The following is a 21,109-nucleotide window of genomic DNA, read 5'->3' as shown; positions in this document are numbered from 1 at the left end:
TTCATAAAATTTCCAAGGTGGAGCAGTGAGGAGTAGGTGGGATGTAAGCTTTCCTCCCTGTCAATCATTCCAAACACTAAAGAGCCCGGTACCCATCAGCATTGCTTACTAGTGCCTTGATGGATGTTACATTTTGGGGGACATCCTTCCTTTGCTATGGGAATACCAGCCCACATACCAGATATGCCAGGCTGGTTAGCTCTGGGAAAGTAAGCTGAGCTTTTTTAGGACTGTAAAAAATGAACCATGAAAATGCTGAACCTGTGCAAACATTTGACAGCTCAATTAGATTAATTTTGTAATAGAGTGAATATTGCAGTAAAGACTTTCAGCAGATGTAGCAGATGTTCTGAAGATGCTGTCAAAAGCCACATAATGTTATTTTCACTGGGTGAATATTAGCTTTATATGTAGGGTAAGAAGAATTTGGGTGAATTTTTGGGTGATTGCCAGGCATTGAATTTTTGAAAAATAATCCTATAAATCTTTGTAATGATCTCTTTGCATACTTTTATTGGTCTATTTTGTCCCTGCAGCCTCTGGAGTTGTGATCTGACTCATCTGTGCTGTGATGATCTCAGGTCTGTTCTTATCACAAATCAATCCCTCACCAAACTTGATTTATCATATAATAAACTGAAGGACTCTGGAATAAAACTTGTCTGTGATGGGCTCAGAGATCCAGGCTGCACCCTACAGGAGCTGAGGTGAGAATTATATTCATATCATATTAGTATATGATATACTAATCAAAAGGACTCATAAACCTATTTCTGAGGTACTCAAATATCCCAAATGTGTCTTTTTGATATGCTGAATCTTTTCATAGTGTTGTAAGCCCACGTCCGATACAACTAGAATCCAGTGCTGCTTCTTTCTGTCATCTTCCAGTTTTTTATTTTAATTGAATAATTGCTTTATTGACACTGCTTTTCCTCATATGAGGCATGTAGTATAAATGTTCTGTCATTTATTTTGTGAATATGCTTTGAACAAGGCTTTAAGCTGAAACGCGTCAGGTGTTTTTTATCCTGACCTTTATGTAGCAAATAAAGATTTTCATGGGATTCTGGAGTTGCCGGACACATTTTTCTTGGAGGAAAATAGAATAGAACATAAAGGAAGAGACTAGAAAAGAAATGAATAGAATAGAATCAAGTTAACAGAATAAAAAAAAAATTAAAAAAAAAAAGCCGTCTCCTGAATTTTACAATGAATTTGGATCGATTTGATATTTATGATTCTAATTTAATTCAAATACTTCAAATCCATTGAAAAAATCTGAATCCGGTCAAAAGCTAATACACAACAAGAAATTAGGCTAAACAAATTTTGTTATGAATGCAACAAAACTAAATTAGCAACTTAACAGATTGATCAAAATTTAAACACTTTTTTTCATTCTGCACGTCTAATGCCTAGCAGAATTACCTAAGCCTGCCTGTGAACTGCTGCACCTGTACAGTTATTATTATTATTATTATACAGGATTTATATAATGTCAACAGTTTACACAGCGCTTTACAATGTAGAAGGGGGGACAGTACAGTTACAATAAAGTTCAATACAGAAGGAATAGAAGGGCCCTGCTCATTGATGTATACACTATACTACAGCAAAACTGGCATTTATTAAAAAAAAAAATTGCCAGTAAATTTTCCTGCCAACTTTGTTTTATTTATTGTAAGATGGCATGGGAACCCCCTGAAATACAAAACAGACCCTTAAGGAGTGACATGTGAATGACCAATTGGAGATGCATCATTGGTTGCTTTAACCACTGGCTACCAAACAAGCGTCCTGAGCGAGAAGTGGTCACATTTAGCAACAATGGTAATACCGGTGCTAAATGTATTGCTTCCTGCTGCAGTCAGGGGTTTGGTTCGGTGGGCATCTGTACCATTTATAGAACCTGCTGCAGCAAAACTGACATTTATAAAGAAAAAAATGAATGAAATGACATTTAAATTGCCGGCAATACAAAACCAATGCTGGAAATAGAAAAATGTAAAACAAAATGGCGTGGGGGTCCCCCCAATCCATACCAGGCCCTTCGAGTCTGGTATGGATTTTAAGGGGAACCCCAAGCTAAAATTAAAATAAAACAGCCTGGGTTCCCCTCCAAAATCCATACCAGACCCTTATACAAACATGCAGCCTAGCAGGTCAGGAAAGGGGGGGGGGCAATCGAGCGCCCCCCCCTCCTGAACCATACCAAGCCACATGCTCTCAAAATAGGGGGGTGCTTTGTAGCTTTGAGGAGGACAAGGACCTCTTCTCAACAACCCTGGGCTGTGGCTGTGGGGGTCTGCAGGCGGGGGACATATTGGAACCTGGAAGCCCCCTTTAACAAGGGGGCCCGAGATTCTGCCCCCCTATGTGAATGAGTATGGGGTACATATACCCCTACCATTTCACCAAAAAAGTGTAAAAATAAATAAAAACAGGTGGCAGTTTTTGACAGTTCCTTTATTAAAAATAAAAAAAAACAATGTCCCTTGATATAAATCCGAGCTGCTGAGAGCCTGATCCAGCCTTTCCGCCCTGCTCCACAGCCCAGCGCTTCAATGAGCAAGGAGGAAGCAAAGCAGAGAGCTGTGACTGACAGTCTAGAGCTCTCTGCTCACAGAGCTGTGAAAACTGAGTGATCTGCGGTGTTCGATCACTCAGTTCTCAGTGTAGAGGGGCCGGGGGACAGATGCAGCATCAGACCGATGCTGCATCCACCTAGATAAGTATAAATCAGAAAAAAAATTTCCTTTACTTCTCTTTTAAGGATGCCACGCCTGGTTTCCTGGCCCTGCTCCTTAACAATAAGCTATTCACTGTGCCCTGATTGGGCAAAGCTTTGCCCAATTAGGGCTTAGAATGCCCTTTGCATTGCAGGGCCTTTGGCCGGGCGAACACCCACTGAATGCCCTGCAAATTTGGGTGTTTGCCGAACCATTCGCCTAACTCTAGTGAACACCCCATTTAATTTGCCCATTCATCAGATAGGCAAAGTATAGACCAAATTCTGCTTTGCTCTAAACCTCATCCCATGTGACTGTGCAGGGGAGGTAACATTCACCTTTTTTAATGGTGTGAATATTGCAGTAAAGACTTTCTGTTATTAGCTAGCAGATGCTGGTATATGTCAGGGAATATAATTTTCAGTTTATATTGGTTTTATTATGTAAATGATGTTGAAAGAATGGGTGAATTTTTGGGTAATTGTCAGGTGAATTTACCATTGATTCTTTGCTAAATAATCCTCCAAAATGTTGTAATTATATTTTTACATACTTTCATTGGTCTATTTTGTCCCTGCAGCCTCTGTGAATGTGATTTGTCTCATTTGTGCTGTGATTATTTCCACTCCATTCTTATCACCAATCGATCTCTCATCAAACTGGATTTATCAAATAACAGTCTGCAGGACTTTGGAATAAAACTTCTGTTGGCGGGAATCAGAGATCCAGGCTGTACACTACAGGAACTGAGGTGAGAATTATACTATGGGGACTTTTTCACAAGGGCAGTAAAAACAAGTGAGTTACAATTTATCCCCCCCCCCCCCCCCCCCAGCCACTCCTTGGCTGTACACATGCCACGGCCAGAATGCTTTGTTTCACAGTTGTAATATTTTCACCTCAGACTGCAGAGTTTTGACAGGTGGCACCGTCTGTCAAACTTGCCCATTGAGATTAATAGGGCTGTGTCACAAATACAAAACAAATGCTTTTTCTCATAGTTTCTGTGCAGTTCCCCAATGTAAATTTGTGCAGTTACAAAAAAAAAGAACAAACAACAAGTAAAGAAAGGTGGCAAGAGCACCTCCTGAACATCTGTCAGCCTCTGCTATACTGCCCTCTAAAAAGTGACCCATAGTAGATAGCTTTTCAGGGGGTGGTAAACATTACCACAAGTCTGAAAGAGACCTAAATGATACAATAATCTGCAGGAATTTGGAATACGCCTTCTGTGTGAAGGACTAAATGGTGTAAACTGTACCATGCTGGTGCGCAAGATGAGAATACCATAATTTGTGTGATGAGCAACAATAATTTTTTTTTTATCTTTTAACACAAGTTTTGTTGGGTCTGTTTTGTCCCTGCAGCCTTCAGAGTTGTAATCTGTCTCCTTTGTGCTGTGATGATCTCAGTTCTGTTCTTATCACAAATGGATCCCTCACCAAACTCAATTTATCAGGGAACAAGCTGCAGGACTCTGGAATAAAACTTCTGTGTGAGGGACTCAGACATCCTGGTTGTACTCTGCAGGAGCTGAGGTGAGAATTATACTGTTAATGATAAAATAATCTTCAGCACTCTGTAATAAACCTATTGTGTGATGAGCTCAGAGATTTGGGATATACCCTTCTAGAGCTGAGTTGAGCATTATGCTATAAATTATATAATATTCTGCAGGGCTCTGAGATAAAACCGGTGTGGGGGACTCAGACACTCAGGCAGGGCTGCTGATGGAAATCATGGGGCCCCATACAGCCTTCCTGACAGGGCCCCCCTCCTCCAAAAATATCAAATTAATATTTTTGCTATAATGTAACGCCCACAATGCTATGCTTTGCAGCCATGGTAGAAATGATAAAACCTTTCTCTATGTTCTTAGACATTCCCCAGTGTGGATACCCAAGAAGGTGTTCCGTCTAATGAATACTACTGTGCTTTTTTTTTTATGGGGCACAGGCCAGCCGAGATTTCAGTTGGTGGTGTTGCAGAGACCTTAGAAGGAGGGGGGTTTGGCTTGTCCTGACCTACATAAATACTTCTTGGCAGCTCAGTTGTTGCACGCACACAGTTGGTTAGTCTCTGATGAGTCCAATGCAGCAGTGGTTCTGGAGGCAGCCTGTCTGGGCTCCTACAAGGCATTGCAGAACTTAATCTACCGTGGACCCTCTGCACCTTTTCACCTGACAGTGGCTATGCAAACTGTCCTGATGGCATTGGCGGCGGCTCTTTCTTTGCGCCCCATGTCTTCTGGTCGTATCTCCCCACATACTCCCCTTTAGTTTAATCCATCACTGTTGCAGTTTATGTCAATTCCAGATCCCAATATCTGGGCAATTAAGGGCATTAAATATGTGGATCAGATTTGTACCGGGGGTCGACTGCTGACCTTTGATGGATTGAAACAAAAATACGAACTGCCTAACTCATACTTGTTTAGGTTCTTTCAGCTTAGGCATGCTTTTAATGCTCAATTTGAAAATTCTCAAGTGGCTTTCTATATTTCGTCTCTGGATGACCTACTCAGAGACAGATCTATAACCAAGCCTCTGTCCAACATATACAAAACATTGTCACCTAATATAAACACAGGACTTGAAACTCTTAGGGCCAAGTGGGTGGAGGACTTCCCTGATATGGACATGGAGGACTGGGAAGAGGCATGGGAATGTTCCTTCACACAGTTGGTCTCTGTTAGAGACAGACTAGTACATTTTAAGATCATGCATAGAGTGTATTACACACCCTCACGTCTACATAAAATATAACCGTCTGTTCCAGCTTTGTGTTGGCGATGTGTTGCTCCGAGAGCGGATTTTAGTCATGTATTTTGGACCTGTCCTCAAATTAAACATTTTTGGAGGGAAGTAGCTACAGTTATCTCCACTGTCACCACCACAAAAATCCCACTAATGGTGGAGGTGTGCCTGATGTGTCTTGTCGACCCTCTGGCTCATAGTCGAGCAGTCAGAACCCTCCTGGGATTATTAGTTTATTATGCACGCAAGGCCATTGTACTCCGGTGGAAATCTATCCTCATAGTAAACCAGGTTCTGAAGTTTAACTGGTGAAGCAGATATGATTCAAACTGTATAGGTGGTCCGAGCGTACCAAGTTTTTAGTGGTTGTGGTCAAGTTCTATAGGTGTTGTTTTAGTTAGGTTTGCTGTATGTTCGTTCGAACCTGGGTATGCCCAATAGGCTCTATTTTGTAACTTAATTGGAATACTACAATAAAAAGAATTAAAAAAAAAAAAAGAAATTATAACCCCGTTGAACCAGACCTATTCAAGTAAATAGGGGCACAAAGGTAATATTTGCACTCCCACAGTGAGCGAATGGTAGTGATCACTCATTGTGTTCATTCAGAATGGTGCACCCTGCTCACCATCCTAAAATAACCCTCCTGTGTGCCCTCAGCAGCTCCCAGCAGGAGAGGAGGGAAAATGGCAGCACTGCGGGGGACGGCGCACACAGGGGTCCCAGACAGCACCGGGAAGGGGGCGCAGATACTAGAATCGATCATCCTGCAGTACAGCCAGAGGAAGAAAAGTGGAAGCCTGCAGCACTGCACAAGACTCACAAGTGTCAGCAATGAGCAGTACTGCTGGGCCTCCTGCTCGGCAGGTGCATGGACCCCCCTTTTTGAACTGATGAGGCCTGGGCCCAGTACAGGAGGGCTGGTTGTACTGCCTTATTAACAGCCCTGCACCTAGGCTGTAGCCTGCATAAGATGAAGGAAAATGTATACTATAAATTATATAAATTCTGCTGGATTTTGGAATAAAACTTTTGTGTGAGGGATCCAGACTGGGGGTTGCTATCATAGTCCTTTGAGTCACCTGCCGCCGTTGGCTTCTATTCATTGATCAATCTCTGTTATATATAGGTGGTGAGGAGGTGGAAATGTTATGATAATAACTTTTTGGGTGTTCATTAGGAATTAGCTCGGGCATGTTTGTACAAGAGTTCAAACCCACCTGAGCTATCCTACCTGGAAGCTGTCAGAGCAGACAGCCAATCATAGGCAGTGAAAGTATTCCCCACTCCATAGCTCCACATAAACAAGGGGTCTGTATACAGTACATGAAGCTGCAGGACAGTGAATTCTTCTGCTGCCTATGATTGACTGTTCATTTTGACAGCTTCCTGATGGGAAAGCTTAGATGAGTTTGGACTTGAACATGCCTGAGCTCATCTTTGATGTGCAAAAGGAACTATCATGGTCTCTAAATATTTGTTTTTAATTGTAAAAGGCATAGCAATGTCTGCTGGAACCCACCGATTACACAGGACACAGGCAGAATGACAATCTGCCTATGTAAACAAGGCAGATTGTCATTCTGTCTGAAAGGAAGGTATTGATCCTGTGTTTTTTGAAAAACACGGATCTTTACCTTTCCCTGGTCAAAGCACCTCCCCCACAGTGAGTAAGCACAACCTAGGTACACATTTAACCTTTTGATTTCCCCTGATGTTAACCCCATCCCAGCCAGTGTCATTAGCATATTTTTAGCATTGATCACTGTATCGGTGTCACTGATTCCCAAAAAGTGTCAAAAGTGTCAGTTAGGTGTCTGATTTGTCTGCCGCAGTCCCGCTATAAGTTGCTGATCGCCGCCATTACTAGTAAATAAATAAAAATATCCCATAGCTTGTAGACACTATAACTTTTGCGCAAACCAATCAATATACGCTTATTGGTATTTTTTTACCAAAAATATGTAGCAGAATACATATTGGCCTAAATTGATGAAGAAATTAGATTTTTTTAACTTTTTTTTAATTGGATGTTTTATAGCAGAAAGTAAAAAATTATATATTTTTTTTTTTTTCAAAATTCTCGGTCGTTCTTTGTTTATAGTGCAAAAAATAAAAAACCCAGAGGTGATTAAATGCCACCAAAAGAAAGCCCATAAAGGACACCAATTTTATTTGAGTACAGTGTCACACGAGCGCGCAATTGTCAAATAAAGTAACACAGTGCCGAATCGCATAAAATGGCCTGGTCAGGAAGGGGGTAAATCTTCCGGAGGTTAAGTGGTTAGTATGTATTTTAACCACTTGCCGACTGCTGCACGCCGATATACGTCGGCACAATGGCAGCGGTGGGCAAATGGGCGTACCTGTAGGTCCCCTTTAATTGGCTTGGTTAGCAGGCGAACGCCCGCCGCCTACAGCGTGAGCGTGCCTGTGATCGTGTCACAGAGCCGCAGAACGGGGAAGTGCCATGTTAACAAGGCAGTTCGCCGTTCTGCCTTGTGTCATGACAGAGATCACTGCTCCCTGTCATGTGAGTTGTAGCCCATCCCCCCCACAGTTAGAATCACTCCCTAGGACACACTTAACCCCTTCATCGTCCCCTAGTGGTTAACCCCTTCCCTGCCAGTGTCATTTACACAGTAATCAATGCATTTTGATAGCACTGATATTAAAGATGGCGCTGCTGGGGAGTGCAGATATAGTGAATGCAGGCTCCTGGGGAGACCAGATATAGAGAATGCATGGTCCTGGGGAGACCAGATATAGTGACTGCAGGGTCCTGGGGAGACCAGATATAGTGACTGCAGGGTCCTGGGGAGACCAGATATAGTAAAAGCAGAGTCCTGCACCAGACCAGGCACCAAGCAGCATTCCACTACACGCCGCGGTCTGACTCCTCCTACCGAGGCCTCCGCTCCTCCGATCAGGTACACTGTGCACGCATAGCAAGGGGCGGGGCCAGAGCGTCAGTGGAGCTCAAGCCCCCCCCACCTGCAGCCCGCTCCTCGATCGAGAAAATGCAGCACTGGCACTGCTGCACTGTGCGCACGCTGCTGATAACAGTGACAGACTGCAGGGCTGCCCCCCTCCACTAGTACAGATGCCCCAGGACAAACCACCCCCCCTCCATTAGTACAGACCCCCAGGACAAACCACCCCCCCTCCATTAGTACAGACCCCCCCCAGGACAAACCGCCCCCCTCCATTAGTACAGACCCCCCCAGGACAAACCACCCCCCTTCATTATTACAGACCCCCAGGACAAACCACCCCCCCTCCATTAGTACAGACCCCCCAGGACAAACCACCCCTCTCCATTAGTACAGATTTCCCCCCAGGACAAACCACCCCCCTTCATTAGTACAGACCCCCAGGACAAACCACCCCCCCTTCATTAGTACAGACCCCCAGGACAAACCATGACCCCTCCATTAGTACAAACCACCCCCCCTACATTAGTACAGACCCCCCCAGGACAAACCACCCCCCTCCATTAGTACAGATTCCCCCCCATGACAAACCACCCCCCTCCATTAGTACAGATTCCCCCCAGTACAAACCACCCCCTTCATTAGTACAGACCTCCCAGGACAAACCGCCCCCTCCATTAGTACAGACCCCCCCAGGACAAACCGCCCCCCCTCCATTAGTACAGACCCCCCAGGACATACCGCCCCCCTCCATTAGTACAGACCCCCCAGGACAAATCGCCCCCCTCCATTAGTACAGACCCCCCCCAGGACAAACCACCCCCCCTCCATTAGTACAGACTCCCCAGGACAAATCACCCCCCTCCATTAGTACAGATTCCCCCCCAGGACAAACCACCCCCCCTCCATTAGTACAGACCCCCCAGGACAAACCACCCTCCTCCATTAGTACATATTCCACCCCCTCCATTAGTACAGGCCCCCCCAGGACAAACCACCCCCTCCATTAGTACAGATCCCCCACAAGACAAGCCACCCCCCTCCATTAGTACAGATTCCCCCCGGACAAACCACCCCCTCCATTAGTACAGACCCCCCAGGACAAACCGCCCCCTCCATTAGTACAGACCCCCAGGACAAACCGCCCCCCTCCATTAGTACAGACCCCCCCAGGACAAACCACCCCCCTTCATTAGTACAGACCCCCCAGGACAAACTGCCCCCTCCATTAGTACAGACCCCCCCAGGACATACCGCCCCCCTCCATTAGTACAGACCCCCCAGGACAAACCACCCCCCCTCCATTAGTACAGACTCCCCAGGACAAATCACCCCCCTCCATTAGTACAGATTCCCCCCCTCCATTAGTACAGACCCCCCAGGACAAACCACCCTCCTCCATTAGTACATATTCCACCCCCTCCATTAGTACAGGCCCCCCCAGGACAAACCACCCCCTCCATTAGTACAGATCCCCCACAAGACAAGCCACCCCCCTCCATTAGTACAGATTCCCCCTGGACAAACCACCCCCTCCATTAGTACAGACCCCCCAGGACAAACCGCCCCCTCCATTAGTACAGACCCCCAGGACAAACCGCCCCCCTCCATTAGTACAGACCCCCCCAGGACAAACCACCCCCCTCCATTAGTACAGACCCCCCCAGGACAAACTGCCCCCTCCATTAGTACAGACCCCCCAGGACAAACCGTCCCCCCTCCATTAGTACAGACCCCCCAGGACAAACCCCCCTCCTTTAGTACAGATCCCCCCAGGACAAAACCCCTTCTATTAGTACAGATCCCCCTTAGGACAAACCCCCCTGCATTAGTACAGATCCCCCCCAGGACAAACCCCCCTCTATTAGTACAGACCCCCCAGGACAAACCGCCCCCCTCCATTAGTACAGATCCCCCTCCAGGACAAACCCCCCTCTATTAGTACAGAACCCCCCCCAGGACAAACCGCCCCCTCCATTAGTACAGATCCGCCCCCCCAGGACAAACCCCCCTCCATTAGTACAGATCCCCCCAGGACAAACCCCCCTCCATTAGTACAGAACCCCCCAAGACAAACCACCCCCTCCATTAGTACAGATCCCCCCAGGACAAACCCCCCTCCATTAGTACAGATCCCCCCCAGGACAACCCCCCATTAGTGCAGATCCTACCCCCAGGACAAACCCCCCTCCATTAGTACAGACCCCCCCCAGGACAAACCACCCCCCCCCCGCATTAGGGTACAAAAATACACTCAACGGCAGCTGGAGAGGACAGTGTTCAGCCGCGCCGCCCGGGTGGAGAACAGATCATGTCAGGCACGGACCACCCCCCCCAGCGACGTCACTGCGTGGCTGGTCTCCGATCTCCAGCTGCTTCGCTCTCTTTCTTTGACAGGAGGAGGGAGGGAGGGAGGACAGGCTTGTGCAGGAAACAAGGCGGCGGCGGTGACCGGCAGAGAGAACACCAGCTCTGAACACGGACAAGGAGAGGAGGAGGAGGAGGAAGGGGAGCACTCTAGCGCTTCAGTGCCCCCCACCTCTGTGGCGCCCGGGTGCACTGCACCGCCTAGGATCGGCCCTGACAGACTGTCTGTGTGTGTGGGGATTTTCAGCACACGCGGGCTTAACGGACAGCTCTGCTTTGGGCCCCAAACAGTGACAGGGCCCTGGGCAGCTGCCCCATTTAAAGACGTCCCTGCTCCCCAGGAGCCTGCATTCACTATATCTGGTCTCCGCAGGAGCCTGCATTCACTATATCTGGTCTCCGCAGGAGCCTGCATTCACTATATCTGGTCTCCGCAGGAGCCTGCATTCACTATATCTGCTCTCCCCAGGAGCCTGCATTCACTATATCTGTTCTCCCCAGGAGTTTGCATTCACTATATCTGGTCTCTGCAGGAGCCTGCATTCACTATATCTGCTCTCCCCAGGAGCCTGCATTCACTATATCTGCTCTCCCCAGGAGTCTGCATTCACTATATCTGGTCTCCTCAGTTGCCAGCATTCACTATATCTTTTCTACCCTGGAGCCTGCATTCACTATATCTGGTCTCCCACAGTACTCAGAACATGGACATGCAATTATCTTAGTAAATATAAACTGCTAAATTCATTTTCTCATCAGCAGTATGTAGCAGTCTTGTGACTTCTATCAATGTCTGGTTAAAGCTTGTAGGAGGAGTTTTCATTATCCTCGGACTGTCCTATGAGGCTGCAGGATCCCTGACCCTCTGTTTGGACAGTGTTGATTGGCCCTGTGCTGATCACATGCACCCTCCCAAGAAAAAAAAAAACCTCTCTAGCAATACACACCAAACTGAGCATGTGCAGAGCGACTCCAAGGCTCTGTACTATGCAGGAGATGGATTGGGGACAGTGGAAGAAGGGAAGGATCAGAGGAGATAGGATCAAACAGCTTTTTTACACAATGAGGAGGATTAACTGCTTACGTTCTAAAGTTAGTAAAACAAGCATGCTTTATTGCATATACAATACAGACTTATTTTACTGTTGTAGGTTTAGTAACAATTTAACAAAAACAATACAGGTAGCTTTGTAGTAACACATGCTTTTTAATCAAGTAGTAATACTCATTAAGAATTAGGAGACAGTGATAAAGCAGTGTAAAACTGGCCAACAGTAGGACAGTTTTAGTGAGCAACACTAGGCCAGACTGTACTAGAGACTTAGTGCACAGACAAGTATTTTATTACTGTTGCACTACCCCCCATCACCAGCTTTTCCTTCTTGCATCCAGACACAGAAATCAGTCCATTGGTTTGTTTTTGATGATTTATTAGGGGATGATAACTTGGTAATAAGGGTTTATGGAATGCCCAACTTGAAAATCTTCAACACAAAACCAGGGACAACTTCTTCCTTATTTACAGATTCCTCTTCTTCCTGCCTCCTGCACAAACTTGGTTCCCTTATGTACAGCTCCTTAGTGCCCTGCCAGACCCACTCCTGGGGGTTGGCTAAGGGCCCCTAAATATTTAAGGCAACCCCTCCTAGCTTCCGCTCACTATCTTCTAGAATGTTCTCCAACATTCTAGAAACATGGGGAGGCACCAGGGAGCTGCCAGAATGAGTCACCTTATTCTGAACTCTAGTAACCCTGACCCAATTACAGACCCATAAGCTAAACATGAGTCAGAGTATAGTTTGCTTATTCCCACTACTAGTAGCACACACTAGAGGGTGCTACACTACAATTCAGAGACACGGATGACACAGTATATATTTGGGATACAGTAGGAAACATTAAAACATGGAGACTAGGACTAAACTTTTTATTTTTTTTCTATAGGGAATGTGAGTGATAATATGTAGGTGGTTTAGGAGCACACTTTTATTCCACTTTTTTTTCCTTCACATAATGCAGTGGTGTTCGGCAAACAAAAGGAACCTCCAAGAACAGATGGATCAGCAACAAATGAACGTGCCACTTTGAGCACCCCAAACATAAAACAGGGCCTTTTTAGTATAAAATAAACACCAATTTAGTCCAAAAAGAAATGGACCCCCCCCCCCAAATACCACCCTACCACCCCCTAAAATTAACTTAAATACAAAAAAGCCCTCAATAATAATAATTAAAAAAAAAATCTGCAAATTAGTTGATTTCTCAAAAAGCAAGAAATGCGATCCTTAATGTCCCCTGATGCAATTTTTCAGCTTCTCTAACCTTATCCCTTTTATAATGAGGGGGGTGGTTTATCCAGACGCCCCCATTTTATCTATTCTAAGCCTGCTGGTCATAATTTAAAAGTCATGAAGTGCATTATTTTTTTTAAACGGTTTGATGGATTTACAAGAAACTTTGAGAGTTCATACGATACCTACTGACTAGGACTGTCAACCCACCACTGTTATTTTTAAGAGAACAATAATGGTGGGTTTACCCAATCAATTTTTAGGTGATGGAGTTTAGTATTGGTTAGATGAGTCTCCTTCATACATGTGATATCAGCCTTAAGGTCTTATTCACACTTATCTGTTTTTATGCAGCAATACTCATGGATTTTGCTGCATAGAGACACATATGAAGTAGAAATGCCATTATTTCTTATGTGGCCGGTTCACATCGATGTGCTGCAGTTTAGTGTGAAAGGGAATCTATATGGAGCCACTCACACCTCCAATGTGTGCATTACCACGTACGCTGCAATGTACTAGCACCAGTGTAACTCCAGACTTTTCAGGTGGGTGACAACTTACCTCCATTTTACAGGGGAGGTCCAACCAATATTCCATGAAATCATCCATCCAAATGTCCCACCATTTCATTTTCTAAGACCCCGCCCACTGATTATTCACTGGATGTGTCTACTTCTGCCTCTCCCTGGAAGAACATTTCACCTTTCTTTCCTGTTTCCTTTACCAGAGTTTCTGACTGTAAAGTGACATTTTCGTGCTGTGATGATCTTTGCTCAGTTATCACCACAAACCGAACTCTGAACATACTCGAGACAACATTGGATGATGATGAGAAAATTTTGGACTCAGAAGTGGATCGTTGTTGTGATGCTCTCCAGCATGTGGGTTTCACTGTGAAAAGAGAGCAAAAACAGTTGTTATGGAGGTATAAACTGTAAGAACTGTCATATATGTGGTAACACGCATACAAAGCCTTAGAATGTGAATAGTAAAATGCAGACAACATTGGATGGTGATGAGATGATGGAAGTGGGACGTTGTTGGGAGGTCTTCTGACACCCAATCTGCACTGTAATGAAAATGGAAGGACGAGGTGACAAACATTCTCTACAGTTTCTGTAGAACCCATTGGAGGTCTCTGTAGTTATACAGATAATGAGAGAGATGATTGATATTTCCTGTGCCAGTCACAGATTTCCCAGATGATGGAGAATTTATTCCTCTTCCCAAGTTTTATCATTACAGATGGGGGATGAGGAAAATCAGATCCTCTACTAATAATCTTAGTCAAGTCCTTCAATCTTCCAGAAAACTTTAACCTTTACAGAAAAATAACTTAAAAAAAACATCCCCACTGCCTATCAAATTTGTCAGTTTAACTAAGTATAACTGATGTGTGTTCTCAGCCTGTACACATGGCAGCCCAGCACACCGGGCACACAGTCTGGTATCCCAATGGTTGGACAACATTAAATGTGTGGTCTCCTGCCATGGTGATAGACCCTCAGTATTAGGTGGGTGATTCAGCTTTTGGTGTATTTGCATGTGTCACAAAGTGCTGCACTCAAATATTAATCAAAACTGTGTATTTCATACATATAATAAACAACATAAAATTTATCAAAATTGGAGTCCACAAATCATGAAATATTCCACAAAAGTGCAGGAAATCTAAACAGTGTGAATCTCCCTCCACTAGAATCGCCACCACCACAGAGATACAACAGAGACCTACTGGACAAATATGACCCTCAATTTGTAGAGAAGTCATATTAGGCATGTTAATAATACAGTCAGGAAAGCAGGACACAAGCTCAGACCTTGGGAAAGCCAGAGATACGACCGCTAAAGCACCTCTTTAACTCGCACTTTCAAATGCACCATGTTTAAAAAAGAAGAAAGAAGACCAACACTCCACATAGTGTAAAATCCCAAAAATGTAGAATAAAAATGGATATATTTTACTCATATTAATATGGGTATTACAGTGCTGTGTACAGCATAAAATATGGCTGAATCACACTACCAGGGAACACTTTGGCAGCGTGATAATGTCACATTGTGTGGCTCCACCCTACGTGTTTTGTTAAAATGGTTGTAAACTCTTTACAACCACTTTAACCTACAGGTAAGCCTAGATTAAGGCTTACCTGTAGGTGCTTGAAATATCTCCCAGACCTGCATGGTGATAGGAGATATTTGCAAATCGCCGTGAGGCGATTTCTTCTGTGCATGCGCCGGAGTTAGAAAGGGCACGCGGGAGTGACGCCATGCGCCATCACGTGACTCCGGCCAGTCACAGAGCCGGAGTTCGCGGCCCCGGAACAAAGAGGGGTGAAGAATGGACTAACGAAGAAGATGGGGACATCGCAGGCTTCTCCTGCAGGTAAGTGACCCATTATGCTTTATCTTTGCAGGGAAACAAAGAGGAAGTAACACCCATCAGGGTTTACTTCCTCTTTAAGTTTGACATCTTTTAGGGCACTGAGGCCATGCTATCCCTGATACATTAAATACCCTCCCAGTGCCGCGGATAGGAAAAAGGGAACCAAGCCTCATTCGGGATGGAAGATGGCTCCCACTATTCCTAAATAAAAGGTAATAAATTCATGAATAATTCATCCAGGGCACTTATAGAGTATATACACTATATTGTCAAAAGTATTTGGACGCCCGCCTTTACACACACATGGACGTTAATGGTATCCCAGTCTTAGTCCATAGGGTTCAATATTGAGTTGGCCCACCCTTTGCAGCTTTAACAGGTTCAACTCTTCTGGTAAGGCTGTCCACAAAGTTTAGGAGTGTGTCTATGGGAATGTTTGACCATTCTTCTAAAGTTCATTTTACGTGTAAAGGCAGGTGTCCCAATACTTTTGACAATATAGTGTATACTATGTATATTGTATATACTGTATATGTGTGTGAATGTATATATATATATATATATATATATATATATATATATATATACTGCATATCATATGTAGCACCCTCTAGTGTGCTTCTAGTGGTAGTGTAGGTAAAATATAGTTTTTGGTTCAGGGCTAAGCCTGAGTCATGGAATCTGGGTCAGGGTTCATTAGAGTTGAGGGATGGATAACTCATCCAGGCAGCTCTCTGGTGCCTCACCCTGGTTCTAGAATGTTGGATAATGTTCTAGACATTAGTGGGTGGAGGCTAGGAGGATTGCCCTGCATATTTAGGGGCCCTTAGCCAATCCCCAGGAAGAGGGTCTGGCAGGGGACTTAAATAGATATGAGTCATGCCAGCAGGGGAGTAGGATGGAAGATGGAGATTCAGTGCTGAGGGAGACTGTCGGTGGCCCTTGAGGGACCCCTGCTATTGAGGGGTTTTACCTCAGGCTGAGGTTCAGGTGGCTGGCCTGGAAGGACAGAGTGAGTAGATCAGCACAGTGCCGGGACAGACAAGTGGGGAGACTGCCAATTGTGTCAGGTCTCTCTTGAAAACAGCGATGTGCTTAAGTCTTCAGACTTGCCCTGGGAGATCTCCGGAGTGTCAGCCAGGTGGACTGGTGCAGATTATCAGTCAGACTGGAAATAATACGCATCCAGGTGGGCTAGTGAAGAGGCAGCCAGGTGGGCTAGCATTTCCTGCAGTGGTAGAGCTGGAACCAGTGTCTACAAGGAAGTCTAGGTGCTCCAGAATGCAGTTCACAAACACATGTGCTACTTTTCTCAAGGGACTGAGAGTTCCTAGCTTGTAAGGAGCTGTTGCTAAGCTAAAAAAAGACTGAATGAATGAATCTGTGAATGAATATGTGCAGGAGGATCAAGTGGAAGCTGTAAATAGGGAGGAAATTGTTTCTGGTTCCTTTTTTGTTACTGTCAATGTGGGCATCCCATAATTCCTATCCCCATATTATCCCCTAATAAAACATCAAAAAACAAAGCTCAAGGACTGTTTTCTGTGTCTGGATGCAAGTTAGAGATGCTATGTGCCTGGCTGTGCAGCAGTGGGGAACCCTGTTACTTGCAGCCCCTATGGGGGTATTGCTACATATATAACATAACAATAAAAGCCATCTAAAAAGCATATTTCAATGTTATCAATAAAATATAAAAAGGGAAGAAAATAAAGGACTTTATAAAAAGCACAATATGTGCAAAAATGGTGGAGAATACAAGACAATGTAAAAGAAGGAGTTTAGTTGTTAATAAACACATTACCATCCCACTCAACATTACAACCCTGAGGGGAGTATTTGTTCAGATCCACTTATTTTCTAATTGTGATATTTTTTTTTTGGGGGGGGGGGGGGGGCAGTGGGTGAAGGATGTGAAATATTCTGATTAAAAACTAAGTGGATTTACGATCGGAAAGGCATATGCCTCAGATGAGAGTGAGGCTTGGTCCTTGTCTTACCCCGGGTATTGTTTTCTCTATTTTGAGAAGATCAAGAGCCATCTTAAATCCCAAGTGAGGCTTGGTTCCCCTCTAGAATTGAGATTGAGACTTGGTTCTATTTGTCCTATTTACGGCACTTAGAGGGTATTTAATGCGTGAAGTTACGCGTGGCTTCCATTCTTCGGAAGCCATCAAATTTGATGAAATTAGTGGGGTGGAGACATGCTACCTGACATCACCACACTACCGCAGTGTTCCCTGGAAGTGCGATTGGATTGGATTTTGTAAACAGCACTGTGATGCCTATATAAATGTGGTCTCCTTTTTTTTTTTTTAATGATGCATTTGGAAGTGTTAGTTTGAGATTTGCTGTACTGGTCAAATCTCTAGCTGGATGTTCCCAGGTGGTTGTACAGAAGTTTATCATAGATTGACTTCTGTTCAACCACAGTGAATTTCAAACCAACTGTGGTTAGCTTTAGTGTGTATAAAAATGACCAGCATTTCTTACAGAGCACAGTGTGAGTACCCCCTTTTTCCATCATCACAGCAACATTTCCTCATCTAACACTCTCATTTTATTCTTCTATGAAGGGATGCACGCTGGAAAGTAAATATATACAGAAGCATCTTAGAAAATGGTCAATATGAAGTCATCTCCCTTTCCTCTGCAGGTAATACACTGATCTTGATATGAAGAGAATGTCCAGAATAGAATTATTTTAGATTAACCTGTTCGTAGAACTTATATTCATCATTTTTCTTTTCTTTACCTTCAGATGATAATTGGTTGTAAAATGTGATTTGTGGATCTTCACACCAAAACTGCCATCACTGATGAGACCAGCATGCTGGGAAATTCCTGTTCATGACATGAACATTCCTACTATACAAGTAGAAAACACTAAACACACAGTGGCGGTATGGTGAGGACAGTGGGGGGTGCTCTCCATCCTTCATTCCAATTCTCCTCTGTGGATGAGGACAGTGGGAGGTGATCTCCTTCTTTCATCCCAATTCTCCTCTGTGGATGGATGAGGACAGGGGGATCTCCATCCTTTATCCCATTTCTCCTCTGTGAACAGATAAGGACAGTGGGGGCACTGTCCTTCCTTCATCCCAATTCTACTCTGTGGATAGATGAAGACAGTGGGGGACAATCCCCATCCTTCATCCCAATTCTCCTCTGTGGATGGATGAGGACAGTGGGGGGGGCAATCTCCATCCTTCATCCCAACTCTCCTCTGTAGACGGATGAGGACACACCGGACTCTCTTCTTTAATCTGAAGGAGCTCTGACCACCAGTCTCTGTATCACCGGACACAGGTCTAAGAAATAGAAATCACACACATAGAACAATATTGGAGATAATAGCAGTATTGTCTTCACCAATCACAGCCTGGATATTTCCCAGTACAGGTCAGGAGGTGCAGGGGGATGGGTTATATAAGGGACCCATAGACCTGACATGACAGACACCATCATGGATAGGACTTTGTCATCTGATCTATCAGGAAATGACCAGATTGGAGGACAGTCTCATGTCTGGGGGGTACCTGCACACAGGGGGGGGGTCCTCGGGGGATATTGTGTTTGGACAGGTCAGAATACCCTATAGTTCTCCCTCATAAACCAACACTGGGAGGAGTCTTTATACTCCTTCCCCTCTACTCTGCATACAATTAAATTGGACCTGTCATGAGGGCGATATGTAGAAATTCTCCAAAAGAGGATAAAAGACAATGGGAGAGATGGGACTAAGTATAGTGATAATACCAGAAGGTGTGAGATTGTTCTAGAAGATGGGTAGAAGTACGGTGCATGTACTCACGTCTGTGAGGTTGTGGGGAACCTATACAGGGATCAGAAAACCTATCTGAGGACTTGTAGAGAATATGTCTGTCTCCTCACTGACGTCAATGGGTGGTCACACTCCATGGTCATTGGGGAATTCCAGATGGTCACATACTAAGCAGTATTCGTATCCTGGTGGAGAAGTTTCACCCCAATAAAAAATTAGAGTGAAGTCGGCAGAGGCCCCCATAGTAAAGGAGGAAACTTTTAAATGTTTTCTTCAAAAAGACAGTTTATTGGACAACAACTGTAAAATACACCATCAACGTGTTTCATGGCTTTAAAGTGTGACTTCATCAGGACAGGTGTAAGAAAACGATATACAAATAGGGAATAAAGTAAAAGTCCAGTATATCATATTATAAAGACCCAATTCAGATACAATTCATGGACATGACTGAGATTTATTACATTTAGGATTTGTATTATGTTAGGCAATGTTAGACAAGGTGAAGAGATATATGGAGAAGATGATCAATACATGGAGAAATCAATCTATTCTATCATATAAGGGAATCAATAGATCAATAAATGACATCAACCAATCAATAAGATACATGTCATGTGATAGATTTATAATTTTGTGCACTGGTTATGTTGGAGGATAAAACCGTTATTACTGAATATTGGAAAAATCCCTATTGATCTGACATGGATTCCTGATTGATTATTGCTGGCATGAAGTCCAACAAAAATGGAGATTTGATGGCTTATTGATATAAAAATCTCTTCATATTCCATGGAATAAATATGTGTAAAATAGTTTTGGATTAGATGTAATAAATCTCTATAAAAAGACTTTGTGGTGTTTGTTAGATCCTTTCTATTCCTCTCTAAGTCTGGATTTCAGGAAGAAGAAACAATTTCTCCAATTTCTATTGGATGGTGAGGAGGGGGGAGGGGTTTGGGGTAGTTTTGTACATACAGGAGGTAATATAGAGAATCCAGCTAGTAATTGATAGGTGTAGATTTCACTGGAGAGTTCCACTGAAGAGAATTCAGGGCCGGTGATTACTGCTGGGGCCCCGAGTGTTCTGTCCACCAGTACACATGTTGTATTAATCTGGGGGTGTGCATTGCTGGGGCCTAGAGTGTTCTGATTGGACCAGCAATACATGTGTCATATTAATCTGGGGGTGTGCACTGCTGGGGCATGGAGTGTCCTAATTGGGCCACCAGTGCCCATATCGTATTAATCTGGGGGTGTGCACTGCTAAGGGCCTGGAGTGTTCTGATTGGACCACCAGTACAAATCTGGTGGTGTGCGTTCCGTTAGTGGAATGATTCTGGAAAGATGATCTCCAGCTGTGCACATGGGTCATGTCCTGGGGTGTGTACAATGTAGAGGGCAGACCTACGGTATGTTGATCAGAATCCCAAAACTATACCTCTCACATGTGTACAGATAGAGATAGTAACGCTAATATAAATTGTGTAAAATAATGAGTCAGAGCAGCATGATGCCTATGACCCTCTAATTATACATAAAAATAATAGTATCATGAAAAAAAATTATTTTTATCATGAAAAAAAAATTTCAACACCCAGTGAAGAGTGTCACTATAAGATAATAAATTACATGAACTAAATGATTAAGCTCAACAGTTGTTTTTCAATTTTCTTGTGTGAAAAATCTTCTACTCTTCCACCACACCACCATGATAGTGACACGACTCCCTCTGAAGAGCGAACTCACCAGATTGTATAGCCTCCCACTCTCGTGTTTGGCAAAACAGCAATTGAACCACACCTGGGTTGCATGTGATGAACTGTGACTCCAATCAAGCCAGCTCCATATGTGAAA

General features: G+C 44.1%; 1 protein-coding gene across 1 annotated transcript in view; it reads left to right on the top strand.

Moving 5' to 3' along the window:
- LOC141121835 (NACHT, LRR and PYD domains-containing protein 3-like) overlaps positions 1-20,101 on the top strand; it is a 114,764-nt gene extending 94,663 nt beyond the window's left edge. Inside the window, exons 8-13 of the mRNA XM_073611551.1 lie at positions 537-707; positions 3,313-3,483; positions 4,100-4,270; positions 13,810-14,007; positions 18,045-18,124; positions 18,230-20,101. Of these exons, the coding sequence (XP_073467652.1) occupies positions 537-707; positions 3,313-3,483; positions 4,100-4,270; positions 13,810-14,007; positions 18,045-18,124; positions 18,230-18,246 (808 nt within the window). The 3' untranslated portion in view covers positions 18,247-20,101. The remainder of the gene's footprint in view (positions 1-536; positions 708-3,312; positions 3,484-4,099; positions 4,271-13,809; positions 14,008-18,044; positions 18,125-18,229) is intronic.
- The last annotated feature ends 1,008 nt before the right edge of the window (positions 20,102-21,109 follow it).

The sequence above is a fragment of the Aquarana catesbeiana genome, unplaced genomic scaffold (assembly GCF_042186555.1).
Source record: "Aquarana catesbeiana isolate 2022-GZ unplaced genomic scaffold, ASM4218655v1 unanchor233, whole genome shotgun sequence".
Taxonomy (NCBI): domain Eukaryota; kingdom Metazoa; phylum Chordata; class Amphibia; order Anura; family Ranidae; genus Aquarana; species Aquarana catesbeiana.
The sequence above is the reverse complement of the archived record's forward strand: the minus strand, read 5'-3'. Positions and strand labels throughout refer to the sequence as shown.